Source organism: Podarcis vaucheri (assembly GCF_965113315.1).
Source record: "Podarcis vaucheri genome assembly, chromosome: 13".
Lineage (NCBI taxonomy): Eukaryota > Metazoa > Chordata > Lepidosauria > Squamata > Lacertidae > Podarcis > Podarcis vaucheri.
The window spans coordinates 7,364,272-7,379,120 of record NC_138751.1 but is presented as its reverse complement, the minus strand read 5'-3'; the positions used below and the strand labels follow the sequence as shown (position 1 = coordinate 7,379,120).

The 14,849-nt window shown below is 48.7% G+C and overlaps 2 protein-coding genes and 1 long non-coding RNA gene across 7 annotated transcripts in view; 1 reads left to right on the top strand and 2 right to left on the bottom strand.

Moving 5' to 3' along the window:
- Positions 1-4,058, bottom strand: part of ACIN1 (apoptotic chromatin condensation inducer 1) — a 36,302-nt gene extending 32,244 nt beyond the window's left edge. For both annotated transcript variants that reach the window (XM_082196154.1, XM_082196155.1), the window contains exon 1: positions 3,780-4,058. In XM_082196154.1, coding sequence (XP_082052280.1) covers positions 3,780-3,917 — 138 coding nt within the window. In that variant the 5' untranslated portion in view covers positions 3,918-4,058. The remainder of the gene's footprint in view (positions 1-3,779) is intronic.
- A 302-nt stretch (positions 4,059-4,360) lies between these two features.
- Positions 4,361-8,438, top strand: LOC309517106 (uncharacterized protein C14orf119 homolog). Its single transcript, XM_082196157.1, has 2 exons — positions 4,361-4,499; positions 7,900-8,438. Exon 2 carries the CDS (start codon positions 7,901-7,903, stop codon positions 8,246-8,248), a length of 348 nt encoding a protein of 115 aa, XP_082052283.1. The 5' UTR covers positions 4,361-4,499; position 7,900; the 3' UTR covers positions 8,249-8,438.
- A 333-nt stretch (positions 8,439-8,771) lies between these two features.
- On the bottom strand, positions 8,772-13,076 carry LOC309517108. Of its 4 annotated transcripts, XR_014213156.1 has the most exons (5): positions 12,891-13,076; positions 12,636-12,725; positions 11,198-11,363; positions 8,981-9,181; positions 8,774-8,835 (listed from the first exon to the last, which is right to left on the bottom strand). It is a non-coding gene; the product is annotated as an uncharacterized lncRNA (long non-coding RNA). The 4 variants fall into 4 exon arrangements; XR_014213155.1 differs by lacking the exon at positions 8,981-9,181 and having other exon boundaries at positions 8,772-8,835; XR_014213157.1 differs by lacking the exon at positions 8,774-8,835 and having other exon boundaries at positions 8,878-9,181.
- Positions 13,077-14,849: the final 1,773 nt, after the last annotated feature.

Here is a 14,849-nt window from a genome sequence, read left to right as displayed (position 1 = left end):
CCTACAGCAACTAATGTGGTCTTCCTCAACCCAGCGCCCTCCAACTTTCTGGACCCCATCTCCCATTCACCTTGGCCAGTGTGACTGTGCTAACCGTGGTAGATGGGAGTTTTAGTCCAAAATCTCTGGAGCGACTAGGGTTGATCTAATGGTAACTAAACTTGATTTAAAGCCAGAGTGTAGCCTCTTCCACCTGGGACATTCCAACCCAGCCAACCTAAATGCAAAAGGGCCATCTTCCCCCACCCCCAACAAATTGCCTAATCAGAAGCAATGACAACCCCTAATGCACACACAAAATGAGGTCTACTATAATAAGAAAGCTGAAATCAGGTATTCGTGTCATTCAGTGATGAAAACAAAGACAAATTTTCACTCGTGCCTGAAACTCAGAAGATCAAGTCTGACTGAAACAGTGGCAAGAAGTAGTGTTGGTGCACTGGTCAATTGTTAGTTGGCTCATTATTTGACCATGGTCAAATAGTCCATGAGGCTCTAAATGCCAATGTAAAGGTGTTTACTTTTTAAAATTTGAGTACACTGTCACGTTACGCCTGCAAAACCCAACTGCAAAAAAGCAATGCTTCTTATAGTGAACACTTCCTATTAACTGCAGGCATCTTCAAACAGGGGCACAAGAAGTAATCGGCAGCAAAAACTAATGCCTAGTGAGTAGAGTTTGGAGACTTGGCAGGGGGTTGGACTAGATGACCCTCAGGATCCCTTCCAACTCTACTATTGTGTGATCTCATGTCTAGGGCCAGGGAGATCTAGGTTGAAATCCCCACTCAGCCATGAAGCTGATTAGGTGATGCTGGGCCTATTAAATGCCCTCAATTTCACCTAACTCACAGGGTTGTTGTGCAGATATAATGGCAGGATAACCATGTACACCACACTGAGTTCCTTGAGGGAAGTGTGCATCTAATAAATATATATATATTCTTCAACAAATGACAGCCGTCTAATTAATGTTTTGAATTTCACATACAACCTGTTGGTCACTATTTTAACTATCTTTAAAGATACTTTCATTTGGTCAATTGACCAAATCTCTTGGGGGGGGGGCAAATTACTCCAGCCAAAAGAACAAATCAACAGAAAACATGCAGAATACAGGAGGAAGAGAGTTCTTTACACAGATGGGGGAATTTACAGTGCCAGCCAGAAACGTACAGTACTGACACTCGGAAAATGCAGCGGCATTGTATCCAGGCACAAGTAATTCTCAAGAGAAGTTACTGATTCTATAGCGCAAGCCTTGCCTAATTCAGCGCTTCCACCAATGGCAATTTTTTACAAAGAGAGTTATTGGGGCTCAAGGCCACCTGGCAGGCTCTCTTTTTAATCCCAATGATGTGAGGCTGGTTGTAGTCACTGATGGAAGAGCGACTCTGCAGGTTCCAGGGTGGGCTCTCTCATTGCTTCCAGCCCCAAATCCTAACAAGTTGCAGTTCAAATTAAGATCTGCCCAAACAGAGTCTATTAATGCAGAAAGAATGACACATGTGCAATGAAGTAAGTGCAAATAGGATTCATGTAACACGTAACTGACTCACCACACACAGCCCCATGTTGTCTGTTACATTTCTGTCTTGCCCTTCCTTCAGGGAACTCGTACGCCACCTGTTTTAACCTCACAACAACCCTGTGGAGGTAGGTGAGGCTGAGATACTGACCCCAAATGTGCTTCACGGGTGCATGGCAATTAGAACCCAAGTCTCCCAGTTCTAGTACAGTGGTACCTTGGGTTAAGTACTTAATTCGTTCCAGAGGTCCGTTCTTAACCTGAAATTGTTCTTAACCTGAAGCACCACGTTAGCTAATGGGGCCTCCTGCTGCCGCCGCGCCGCCGGAGCCCGATTTCTGTTCTCATCCTGAAGCAAAGTTCTTAACCCGAGGTAATATTTCTGGGTTAGTGGAGTCTGTAACCTGAAGCGTATGTAACCTGAAGCGTATGTAACCCGAGGTATCACTGTACAACACAGTAACCTGTTACACCAATAGTCTTCCACCCTTCTGGACACTGGACCCACTTTCAACTCAAACCTGCATTTGAGGGCCCATTTCTTAAGCAAGAGACTCTTACTTTCCAGGTTGTGGGTTTGAGCCCCAGGTTGGGCAAAAGGGTTAGACTATATGATCCATGTGCTCCCTTCCAACTCTGCAATTCTATGTGTTACATCACACTGCCTTATAACGGAGGATATGGCTATGGTCTAGCTCCACTGTCAAGAGGCGGTGTGACTCAAGAGTGCTCTTGCGCCCAGGTCTTGCCTGCAGGCTTCCCTTGGGCATCTGCTGGAGAACAGGACACCAGACTAGCGAGAACAGGATGTTAAACTAGATAGGCCTGTGCCCAGATCCAGCAGCTAGGTTCTTCGTATGCTTCTATAATCCAAATTTGCAGCTGCACGCCAAAGGCTTCGATTAATTTACGTGGCACAAAGGTGCACCAAGCACAGCAGGGCTTATTCACAAATTGGAAAATTGGCATAGTACTACACTGTAAGCAGCCAGAAAAGCGCTGACACCCAGAGGACTGACAGCTACTGTAACCCAAAAGATTCCACAGTGAAGCAGGAAAGCCCTGGGTTCCAATCTTACCTCTGCCATGAACTCAGCAGGTGTTACTATCATGATCACAGTATTTAAGTCAAGAAAGAAATGTGCACCACACATGCACACACGTACAGTCTGGGAACAGTTCCAATAACGCGACATAAGAACGAGCAATATCCATTTATCCCATACATCCATTTGACCCCAAAATCAGAGCATAACGAACTTTTGCCCAGGACAGGGCACCACAACTTGTCTTCCTTTTCAATCGCTCACTCCCTGTCCCATGGCATCAAGTCCACACAGGGTAAAATGCACAGGTTCCCAATCCCTCACTCTGGACTCCCTATACTTCTGATACCTTCACAGATTCTGCTTCCATTTACTTATATTACATTCCAAACACAACTCTCCTTCGTACCGCTATACACGGACAGAATAGAGAAATGCCTGCTTTCAGCGGAGTACAGTTCTGAAGTTGAAAGACTTGGAGCCGACCTTGTGCAAAGTTCTCAACGTGCTCAAGTGAGATACTCGCAAAACGCTCTGCACACTTTAACCTTTCGTAGAAACTTTACGTAAAATAAAAATGCAACGCATCTTCAACTGGGAGATCTCAAACACAGCAGCTCAGCTCTTGCAAAGCTCACCTGGCTTGTCCTAACCGCCTGTAACATTTGCCAGGGAAGCTCAATGAAGGTATAAAACACAGTGAATTAACCAGGGGGACACCCCACCTCAAAAAATAATTTTGCAAGGGTGAAAGGTGAAACTGAAAAGGGATATAGTTGTAATTTAATGAGTTATAAAACCTACCACTTTCCCTCCAACACTGGATCCCAATCCCGCTTTGATTTAGTAACAGGAGATCCAGCTTTCACGAGATCTCCCCCCCCCCATTTTTTAAAAGGAGGGCCTCCACTCCCTTCTCCTGCTGGGTGACCCCAAAGTGATGTCAGAAGTGGGGGGGCCCTCTCCCTTTGGTGGTGTGGGCACCGTCCTCCCCCCCCCACTTGTGCAACCGGTGGCGCCCCGCACAGCCTCCCCCCGCCACTTGGTGGCAGTAGTGGGATACTGCCCCGCACATGCGTACTAACGATCTGCACCCCGGGGCCACGAGCCCCGTCGCTGAGGCCAAAAAACTGCCTGTCTGGGTCTGCGCATGCGCGGAGCGGCCCGGGCCCCAGGGCCCCCTTCCGCCGGGCCCTTTCTCTCACCCCGCGGAGGCGCTTGATCAACGCGCTCTTCTGCCCGCTCTTCGCCAGGCCGCGCTGCTCCAGAGCCGCCTTCAGGTCGGCGACCCTCAACGCCTGGAGCGGCCTCCCGTCCAGAGTAACCTCCTCCCCGTCCGCCATCTTGTGTGGCGCCGCTGCCTGCCCTCCCCGGAGCTTCGGGGGCGTTCGGAAACTTCCGGAGGGGGCTTCGGCGCTCTGAGGCGACCTCCGACACCGCCTTCGACTTCGCTCGCGAATCTCCGCCCGCGCTTCGTTCGCAGTCGTGCGTTTCCGGCCACTTCCGCCCAGTATCCAGAACCCCAAATGAGGGGAGGGAGGGAGGGCAAAGGGGGGAGTTGCGCGGGTGCTACCCTCGCCCGGCGATTCTTTCCGGGCTATTTCGGGTGTTTCCGGGTCTCCCGAGGAGCGCTCCAATCCGGAAGCAAGTTCCGGCAAAGTCCTCGGTAACTTCCGGCGATCGCCGGAACCCCCGGCCGTGTCGTGCGAAACCCCCTCGGCAATTTCCGCCGAGAGGAAGGCGATCGTCGTTCTTTCCTCTTCCTCCCCGCGCAAATCTCTGGATTGAAGTTCGGGCGTTTCCGGACGCGCTCGGCTCTTTCCGTCCCTCCTCCCGAGTCTCCCCCCCCCGAGGTGAAAAATGGAAGCGGCAACATTGGATGTCGGGACAGGAGGAGGCGCGTGTTGAGCAGGGAGTGGACTCAGGTGAGAACTCGGCGCCGGCTTTCCGGGGATCTTTCTTGGGAGCGTCACCCCACCCCACCCCACCCTGCCATGTTATATAGGAGGGGAGGGAATCGTGGAATTGCAATGGCAGCCCCTCCCGTTGTGGCATTTGCACAAATGAATGGGTGGGTGGTGGTGGGGAAAGGGTTAGGGACGAAACTTGATCCTTCCTTCTGAAATCTCGGGGCTATATTTGCACTTGAATCAGAACTATGCTTAGGGCTGATCTTTCTGAGACGTTCCACGTTTTCGGGAGGTGGGGTGGGTGGACGATTGCGGGAGTCCTTCTCAGATCAAAAACGGACACCCCCCTCAGTGGCGTAGCGTGGGTTGTCAGCACCCGGGGCAAGGCAAGTAATTTGCGCCCCCTAACCCGTGGATTTGCACCCCCTAACCCTAACCCTCAGGTGTTGTACCCGGTGCGGCCGGGCCCCCCCTGCACCCCCCACGCTACGCCACTGACCCCCCTCCCCCCAGGAGCTAAGAGGTGGCTCAGATTATGCCCCCTGATGAAAAGAAAAAAGAAAAAAGGAAGCTATTTGCTGCAACATTTTAAATTAGTTACTGGGATGTTTCCTGCCGGTGTATTCATAGGGTATTAGTGGATCCTAGTTTCATTGCTTAATAAATGATAAGAATGTCACCCTGTGTTTGATCTGACATTTAGGTTCTTCTCAGATCCTAAAAGTTGCCTTGAGTCCCATCAGGAGAAATAAAATATATACAATAATCTCATTTTACATCCTTAGCTGATAGAAAGTTTGAACCCAGGTTTCACATGTAAACATCCCTAGCCCACCCCCTATCCTCATTCCCATGCACCATCAGGGCATTCCTGACTGGACACTCATATATTCAGCTTCCTCTCTCCACCTTCTTCCAGAATTCTCTGTTTCAAATCTTCTCTTGTAAGGTCCCTGGTAGTTTGAAGAAGCAGCCTTCATAAACTCCCCCTGCTGCTAGCATATGGGATCTCATATCAGTTTCATTTCAGTTGGTCATTTGTGCTGTACAGTTCTTCGTCTCCAGGATTCGCAGGGTCTTTTCCATCTCTTGTTTACTTCTGCTGCTCTTCATGAGAGCATGCCACAGTTTTGCACAGCTCACTGTGGTGTTGCAGCCTTCTAGAGCGATTGTTACATGCAGGCAGCTGGAGCAGCACCATTTCCTGTAAGTTCCTATTGCACCATCGACACCCATTTGCCAATACTCTGCCTTCAAGGCATGCCTTGGTCCCCTCATTTGTATAGGCTGTGTCACTTTCATAGCCGTAGGTGGAACATGTGGAGCAAAACGTCAGGTTCAATTCGTGGCACCTCCAGGGGACGAATTTTGGCAACTATTCCTGTGGAAGTGGAAATAATAGTATTGGCTGGTATCCTTTTTCCATTCCTTTGATGGGAACCACATTTTGCTGGATTTCTAACTAGGAGAAGAATTGATATCGAGTGAGGAGGAGGAGAGATCAGGGAGAGGGAGACTAAAAGAGAGGCACAGTCACAGACACGCCCCTTCTAAGATATTACAACCATCTAAGTTTCCTCTGAAGTTCCATTATACGTAACAGAACGTGCACACAATTCTCTTGGAAATGTGCCCCAAATGCTTAGATTTGGAGCATACAGAACAACTGCTTTGCAATGGGTTTGGGTCCCTTTCAACTCAACACTTCAGTGATTTCTGAATGGTTTTCTTCGCATGCACTTTCTCCAGAGTGACCCTAGAAGCCAATCCCCGGTGGCTGAAAAGCTCCTCTTTCATGCTGAGAGGTGACTCTTAAGTCGCTGGAGGCCATGCCCTGCTGCAGACATAGTATAAGGCAGGGGTCGGCAACCCACGGCTCCAGAGCCGCATGTGGCTCTTTTACACCTTTGTCACGGCTCCGGGGCGGATACTAGCGAGGGGAGGAGGCGCATTGTGCTCCCCGACACTCCCCACTGTGGCGGGCGCTGTACTGGCTGTGACGTCGCATGGGGGCGGTGCGTGCGTTAGTCACGCACCGTCCCGACGTCACCTTCCCGCCCGCCCGCCCGCTACATTGTCAGGGGCACGTACATTGGTCATTGCATTGAAAGGGGGCATGTACGCTGGTCACTGTTTTGAAGGGGAGTGAAGAACACACACACACAAAAGGTACCTTGTTAATTTAACATTTATTTCTATGAGGAGGAGTAATTCTGAGGGGTCAAACAAAGAAATAATTTAAAAAAGTGACAAAAAAGTTATTTTTATAATGTGGCTCCCAGTTTTTTTTTCTTCAGAAACAGGTCCAATTGGCTCTTTTTGTCTTAAAGGTTGCAGACCCCTGGTATAAGGGGTCTTCAACGCTCCCCCCCCCCCCACGGACCCTGAACCGCTACACCCATGTTGCAAGTTAGCTATTAAGGGTACTTTGCTTGTCTGGAAACATCAAGGACTGACCTTACTGGGCTTGGCAAAAGTTATGCTATGAGGCCTAGGACCCTCATACCTACAGGACCGCCTCTCCTGGTACATCCCACAGAGGACCTTGCGGTCTTCAAACAAAAACATCTTGGAGGTCCCGGGCCACAGGGAGGTTAGGCTGGCCTCAATCAGAGCCAGGGCTTTTTCGGCCGTGGCCCCGATCTGGTGGAACGCTCTGTCCCAAGAGACTAGGGCCCTGAAGGACTTGACATCTTTCCGCAGGGCCTGCAAGACAGAGCTCTTCCACCAGGCCTTTGGCCAGGGCACAGTCTGACCCCCTGTCTCCTTCTGTAATCCTCATAGAACTCTAGCCCAATGGTTGCCATTAATTAATTTGATTTTGAATTGATTTTAAAATGAATTGATTTTAGAATGCTGCGTTGCTTTTCTTGTTGTTAGCCACTCTGAGCCCTGCTTTGGCTGGGGAGGGCGAGATATAAATAAATAAATAAAGAGACCTGGTTTGAACAAAGACATTGGATTCTTATCCCATTATACATAACTAAGCCATTTCTCACCTTTTCACCCCTTGCCTTTTCCTGTAAGACCTATTACAGTCGTTAAGAGTCGTCAACAGGCTCATCTCAGCTACCTGCCAATCTCCCATTCCCACCACCCTTCTGAGTAATACCCCTCCCCACCTTCTCACTATATAGAAGGATCTGGCAACTTCTGTTTCAGTGTATCTGAAGAAGTGTGCATGCACACGAAAGCTCATACCAAGAACTAACTTAGTTGGTCTTTAAGGTGCTACTGGAAGGAATTTTTTTATTTTAAATAAATAAAAATTATTCTTCCCACTCTTGAGTTTGAATCCACCCTTCCCCAAAGCCCTGTTTCTCTCTCCCTGTCTCCTGAAGGCTCCTTCGCTTCTCCCAAAGCCACATAATTCCCCCTGCGTGTGTTTCTTCACCGCTCTTCCCCTGCCCCGCAGGATGTCCGAACCGCTGCCCCTGTCGTACGTGACCGCGCAAGAGATGCGCTGCCTCCTGCACTGGCTGTCGGGCTGGGCCCCGGCGCAACGAGAGCAGTTCCTCCGCGACCTGGTGGACAAGGCCGTGCCGTGGAAGGTGCTCCCCCTGCTGGAAGGGCTGGCGGGGCTCAGCGTGGGACCCGGGAAGCCCCCCTCCATCTTTGAGTGCCAGATGAGGCTGTGGGACCAGTGGTTCCGCAGCTGGTCGGAGGCCGAGCGGAACGAATTCGTCAGGCAGCTGGAGGAGGCCGTGCCGGATCTGGCCTCCCGGTTTTACCAAGAGGTGGCGGCGACCGCTGGGCAGGCGTAACGGGGGCCGAGTAGTGCCTCCCCCCACTCGAAAACATTATGCAGTGACTACTTTTACATTCCTCATGGTTGTGCCAGGTCCTCCCTCTCTCTCCCCCCCCCTCAATTTTCTCAATCTTATGTGTGACTGCCAGCTGTAGGGAAACAGAATAAACATATATGCCAAACGCAAATGGTTGGTTATCCTGAAAGGAGTTGAGCCATCTGTACAGTGGTGCCTCGCAAGACGAAAAGAATCCGTTCTGTGATTCTCTTCGTCTAGTGGTTTTTTCGTCTTGCGAAGCAAGCCCATTGACGGATTAGCCGATTAGCGCTTTTAGCGGCTTATCTGCTGATCGGATCAGCTGATAAGCGGCTTAGAAAAAGGGGGGGAAGGGGAAAAAACCCAGCAGGAACTCGCAAGACATTGTCGTCTTGCGAAGCAAGCCCATAGGAAATTCGTTTTGCGAAGCACCTCCAAAACGGAAAACTCTTTCGTCTAGCGAGTTTTCCGTCTTGCGAGGCATTCGTCTTGCGGGGCACCACTGTATTTCTCTCCTGTTTTTTGATTGTCAGAGCCTCTTTCATCTGTCAGTAACCTCTCCCTACCTGCAAACAGAAATGCAATAATGCTATTATTATTATTATTATTATTATTATTATTATTATTATTCAATATGTCAGTTGCTTTATCTTTCGCAGGGCAACCCAAAGTGACTTACAAACAAACAAGCAGTCCCACATACAGTCATACCTCACGTTGCGTCTTTTTGCGTTATGTCCTGCGGCTACCCACAAGTACCAGAACATGTTACTTCCGGGTTTCGCCGCTCGCACATGCGCAGAAGCACTAAATCGCACCATGCGCATGCGCAAACGTGGCACTTCCGGATGCGAACGCTTCGAGTTGCGGACGTGCCTTCAGGACGGATTGCGTCCGCAGCTCAAGGTTCGACTGTACATACAATAAAACCAAGCAGGGGAAGAAATGCGTTAAAAAAAATCCCACCCACAGGCAGTTAAAGGCTCTTTTGGTTTGAGTAGAAATCACGTTTAGGAGAAAACTGAGGTGAGAATATTTATTTTATTTTAATTTTTGACACTTTTATTTTAATTTTTGACCTAGGGCATTGATCTCCTGGGGGACAATCTTCTGTTTTTCCTGTACCACAAATGTCTAAATCAGCAGCAGCGAACCTTTTTCGGGCCAAGGATTGCATTGACCATCACTAAGTTTTAGGGGGAGGGGCATGGCAGAGTGGGTGTGGCCAAAAAAGTAAAATTAAGTGGGCATAATGGGAACTGCAGTTCTCAAAGCCGCCTTCATCATCTGTTCTACATTATTTTAAATGTTTTTTCTGATTCATTATTGCATTCACAAGATATTTTTTAATGGACAACTGCATGGGAGATTGTACAAAAAACCTTGTGGATTCCCAGGAGGGAATTTTCTGGAGTCGTTCTTTTTTAAAAAATAATTAAGAATATATATTTTTTAATTTAAAAATAGGGGAAATAGTGGGAGGCCTTGAGACACATATTTTTAAAAGCTTTTGATACCATGGCATTTCAGCAGGGAATCTTTGGAGTGAGGGGCAAATACCGTGTTTTTTTAAAAATAATAATTGAGTGGGTAGTTATGGCCTGTGGGAATTGGTTGGCCACCCTTGGTCTAAATAATACCGATTATAATATCTGCCCTTTCTAAGCCAGTGGAGGGCATCTGCTGAAACCTTAAAATAAATAAAACACTTCTGTCTTTGTTAGCCCCCTTAAGATCAGGAAGGTCACCGTGATCAAATTTAATCCTGCTCTGCCAAGAGACCAGCTTTAGGTTGGCCGACCAGGACAAAGCCTTTCCTTAAAAGTTTGCTTTGCTGGCGGCTGACTTAAAAATAGGAATGTGTGCTGGAGAACAATCAAGCGTCTGTATCAATGGGATTAGCCGTTTGCAGTCAAGGGAGGCCCTGTTTGCGAAATCACAGGCAAGCTGTGCCTCATGACAGAGTTCCAGAAAGCTCTTAGCAGCCATAGCTTGGATATTAAGCCCGTAATTAATACAAATACCTAACAGACTGGAATGCCTGTAACGTGTCTGGCTGGGCACATCAACAGACAGAAACACACACACTTGCAATTATCGTTGAAATGGATTATGACGCCCTACAAGTCACGGGGTGGTCTGAAGGTGTCCACATTTGCATCCATTCAGCGGCTGGAGACACACGGAAACCATCTGTAGCTCCCAGGTAGACTCGAGTTCCCTTGTGGAAGAAAGGCGGAACAGGAACGTTAACCAATAAATGGATTTCTGCCAGTTGCAGTTTGCACTCAGTTTCCCCCCATTCCAGTAAGATGCACAAGGCCAAGTCTACGCTAGTGGTCAAAATTGTGGAAACCTTTTGGGAAAAGTGTCTTTCTGAGGTTTGATGGCTCGTAACACTACTTTTTTTGGAGTAATACCAAAATTACATATCAGTGGAAAGATAATTTCATGAAGAATGTAATGCAACAATGTTTGTTCAATTATCTGTATTCTATCTAAAGCTATAGCCAAGTAATCAGAAAAAGGAAGCACAACTTGCTTAGGTTGATATGCAGTAGCTTTCCTTCATTTGAATGTAGCCAGTGAGAATTAGGAAAAGGAGAAAAAATACTATTAATATTATTTATTACATTTGTACAGTGGTACCTTGGTTTTCAAACGGCTCCGTTGTTGAACATTTCAGAACTCGGATGCCAAAAACCCAGAAGCAAATGCCTCAGGTTTCGAATGCACCTTGGAAATCGAACAGGAAATGAGGCTTCTGCCTTCAGTTTTCAAACATTTCGGAACTCAAATGGACTTCCGAAACGGATTACATTCGAAAACCAAGGTACCGCTGTATACGGCCCTTCATCCAAACATCCCAGGGCGGTTCGCAACAGAGAAATACAAAAGGAGAATGTTGTTGGCACCTGTCTGCCTCACCTTTGGATGGTTGCAGCTCCTGCTGTTGCTGTAGGGACCGATGCGGAAGAGACATGTTTTGTTGCATCCGGGGCAGGTGAAGGCATCCGGTTGTGCTGCTGCACATGCACCGTGGCATTTCTTCTCTCTATGCTCCTCCCAGCGGTCATTCCTCCTCTGGTCACTGCTATGGATACAAGATCTGACCACCTGTCTCTAGGCTCGGTGGTCCTTTGCAAGGGATTCCTACATTCTTGGGGGTCCTGCCATCTTGCATTCTGTGGACATCACCAAGCCAGCATAGAGATCGCTGAGACAGGAGTGCAAACATGCTGGGAATGTAGGGTTGGGAGAGCACACCTTTGTTAGAAATTCTGCCCTGCCCTGTAATACCCCAATTTCTCCTGACGCAGCGCATGTGGAAGGTGTTGAGATGTCACTTCTAACGGTTTGTTGTAAGAAAACTGCTCCCTTTCCCTTATGGGGTATTCCAGAGCCCGTATAGAGTCCTTACGTGGGTCCCCTATTGGTAGGAGAAAATAACAGGCCAACCAGAATACAGTGGTGCCTCGCAAGACGAAAAGAATCCATTCTGTGATTCTCTTCGTCTAGCGGTTTTTTTGTCTTGCGAAGCAAGCCCATTGACGGATTAGAGGATTAGCGCTATTAGCGGCTTTTAGCGGCTTATCAGCTTATCGGATCAGCTGATAAGTGGCTTAGCGGCTTAGAAAAAGGGGGGAAAGGGGGAAAAACCCGCAGGAACTCGCAAGACATTTTCGTCTTGCGAGGCAAGCTCATAGGAGATTCGTTTTGCGAAGCACCTCCAAAACGGAAAACTCTTTCGTCTAGCGAGTTTTCCGTCTTGCGAGGCATTCGTCTTGCGGGGCACCACTGTATACTGAGAAGCAAAGCGGCTAGTAAGCCTTATCTTTATTAAAGGAACTGTTGTAACAGGGTCCCCACTCACCACACGCAGGAGGGAGGAGAACCCTGAACAATGGTGCGCAAGCCCCTATATAGACTCTTGAAATTGCCCACCCTGTAGCCCAATACCCCCCCAAAAAAAATCATACATACATCACAGAAGGAGACAGCCTACAGCAGAAATCCTGCCTATCAGGATACCTGATAATGGTCACTGATTGTATGACCTGGGCAACCTGGCCATTCTTTTGTGATGGTTTAGTTCCTGAATCCAGGTCACAGGCTCACCCTATTCGTACACAAATACGCCCTTAAGGCAAGATTTGCAAGCAAAAAGACAATGGGAAGGCTTTCCCCATTTGCCTCCCTTACTGCGGAGGAATATTTGAGGTCACTGGGAGAGTCAAAATGGCTTCAGGATTGCTCCTCCAGACACATGGTTCATATATTTAGATATGTGTGAATTTATGAATACTTACTCTATATCTGAGACCTCAGAATTCTTATAACAGGTTATATGTTGCCCATGACTCACTTCCATAAATCGGCGTGCTCAACATCTTGGTACTGGACATTTCCATCACGTTCTCCCATACTCTTTTGGAGAGGCGAGCCGTTGCCGTAGCTGACAAAATGAGATGCAAAATACATAATAAATACATAATAAAACAAAACAATACCCCCCTCCTACTTTCTATCTCTTTTCTCCGCACTGCATGATTTCAGGCACTTATCATGCCTCCCCTTTACTTGCCATTTCTCTAAACTAAAAAGGCCCGAATGTTGCAACCTTTCCTCATTGCGAAGTTGCTCCATCTCCTTGATCTGCCTCTAGCTTTCTTGGTGTCAATAGGAGAGCCTGTCTGTTTTCGGTTTGCCCCGACCCCAGCCCTGAGGCAAGACATCTTGTCTGCCAATCCCAAAGCCCTTGGCTGTGTTTAGGTAGGACCCGCAATAAATCATCTGAGAAGCGAGATAAGAAAAGAGGGGGGACACACAGCAAAGCGGTCACGTTGCAACAGCCCCAGGGCTGCTGTAAATAAGACGCTGTTGATGCAAAGCCCAGACGAACTTGTTGACTTCTCTGCGTAATCTTAGACTCTGAACTTCGTGGTCTTGTGGCGAGTAGGCAGATGGGTTCCAGACTAGGGTTACCAGACGTCCCCGGGGACAGTCCCTGGATTTGCAAATCTATCCCCGGACAAATTCCGTCCTTGGAATGTCCCCATATTTGCAAATCTGTCCCCCAGAAATGTGGCAGCGGCAGCCTCAGCAGCCCAGAGCCAGCCTGGTAGCGCAGTTGTCTCTGGCTGGCTTCAGGAGCTGCTTGCTGCTGTGGCGCCCGCCATATTTCCTCGCCAGAAATCCCCATATGATGTGCATTGTGCGCATAGGATGTGTCTTGTGTGATCTCCTCCCCCCTTCCCCTTTGTTTTGACAGATCGGGGGAGGCTCAGGAGTCGTGGGTGGGCGGCCGTTGCCCAGTTTTTTAAAAACTCTGCGCATTTATGTTTCACAACGGGCAAAAGAAGGGCTTTGCACCTTTATACAATATGCATGTGTGCTTGGGCCCAGGGTCTTTTGCCTCATCCATAGCTGTCAACTTACAGATTTAAAAATAAGGGACCAGCAGCCTCGAAAATAAGGGATCAGCAGCCAAAATAAGGGATTTTGCTTAGCTTATACATGAATCCGCCACTGATGGAGCCATGCTGCTTTTGCTGCGATTGACTGGGTTTTGCAGGGGGTTGGACTAGATGATCCTAAGGGTCTACAACTCCAACCGAAGAAGAGGGGCAGACAAAACTGATGAACAACGTCAAGATGGCAAAGCTTACAGGCAGAATTAGAAACCAGGAAGAGGACCTCTTTAATAAAGAATGGGGAAAGTTTATAATTTAGTTGAAAAGCTATTGTAAAGAGTTACATAAATTGGTAGGATTGACAGAAAACTTGTAGTAAAAATTTGAACTGTGGATGGACAAAGGATTTATAAAAATAGAGTTATGAAAGGGATGCAGAGGGGGAAATCACTACATTAAGATGCTGCACTGGTTGGAGGGGATGCTAAGCAGCACGTCGGGGCTGCCGTCGTCCTGGTGCGAGGAGTTCCATCGGCCCTTCCCTGCCTGACGGAGGGGAGGGAGAGAGAGTCACCCACGCTACCCGCGAGCCCGGCATGAGGTGGCTGCGGCACTGCCCATCCCCTCATCTTCCTCCTCCCTCAGGCCGCCTCCTCAGCCGCCGCTGCCGCCTCTGGCTTCCCCTGGCAGCGCAGCGGAAGTCTCGCAAGAGAAGGGCTGCCTGCCCGCCTGCTGCCACCCGTCTCCTCACGACATGCCCCTGAGGGGGAAAAGGGAGAGACGGAGATGCGGCAGCTCATGCGCGCGCTCTCTCTCGAGGCGGAGGACCCTGAGGCGCTGCTTCCCTCCCGAGCCAGGCGAGCATGAAACCCGGGAAATTTAAGGGACATCATCAATCCGGGACAGCAGCGGGAAACGACGCTGGGATAAGGGAGTTTCCCACCAAATAAGGGACGGTTGACAGCTATGGCCTCACCATCCCCACTACTGACTCCCTGTTGCTACTCAGCTTCCAAAAAAAAAGTGTCCCCGGATTCATTGAAAAAAATCTGGTAATCATACTCAAGACACATGTTGCTTAGTTCTCCTTACATTTGGGGAGATCTGCCCCAAAGGCCTACCTAGAAGGCACTCACTGACCAGAAGGGGGCAGTTTCCAACCTTTA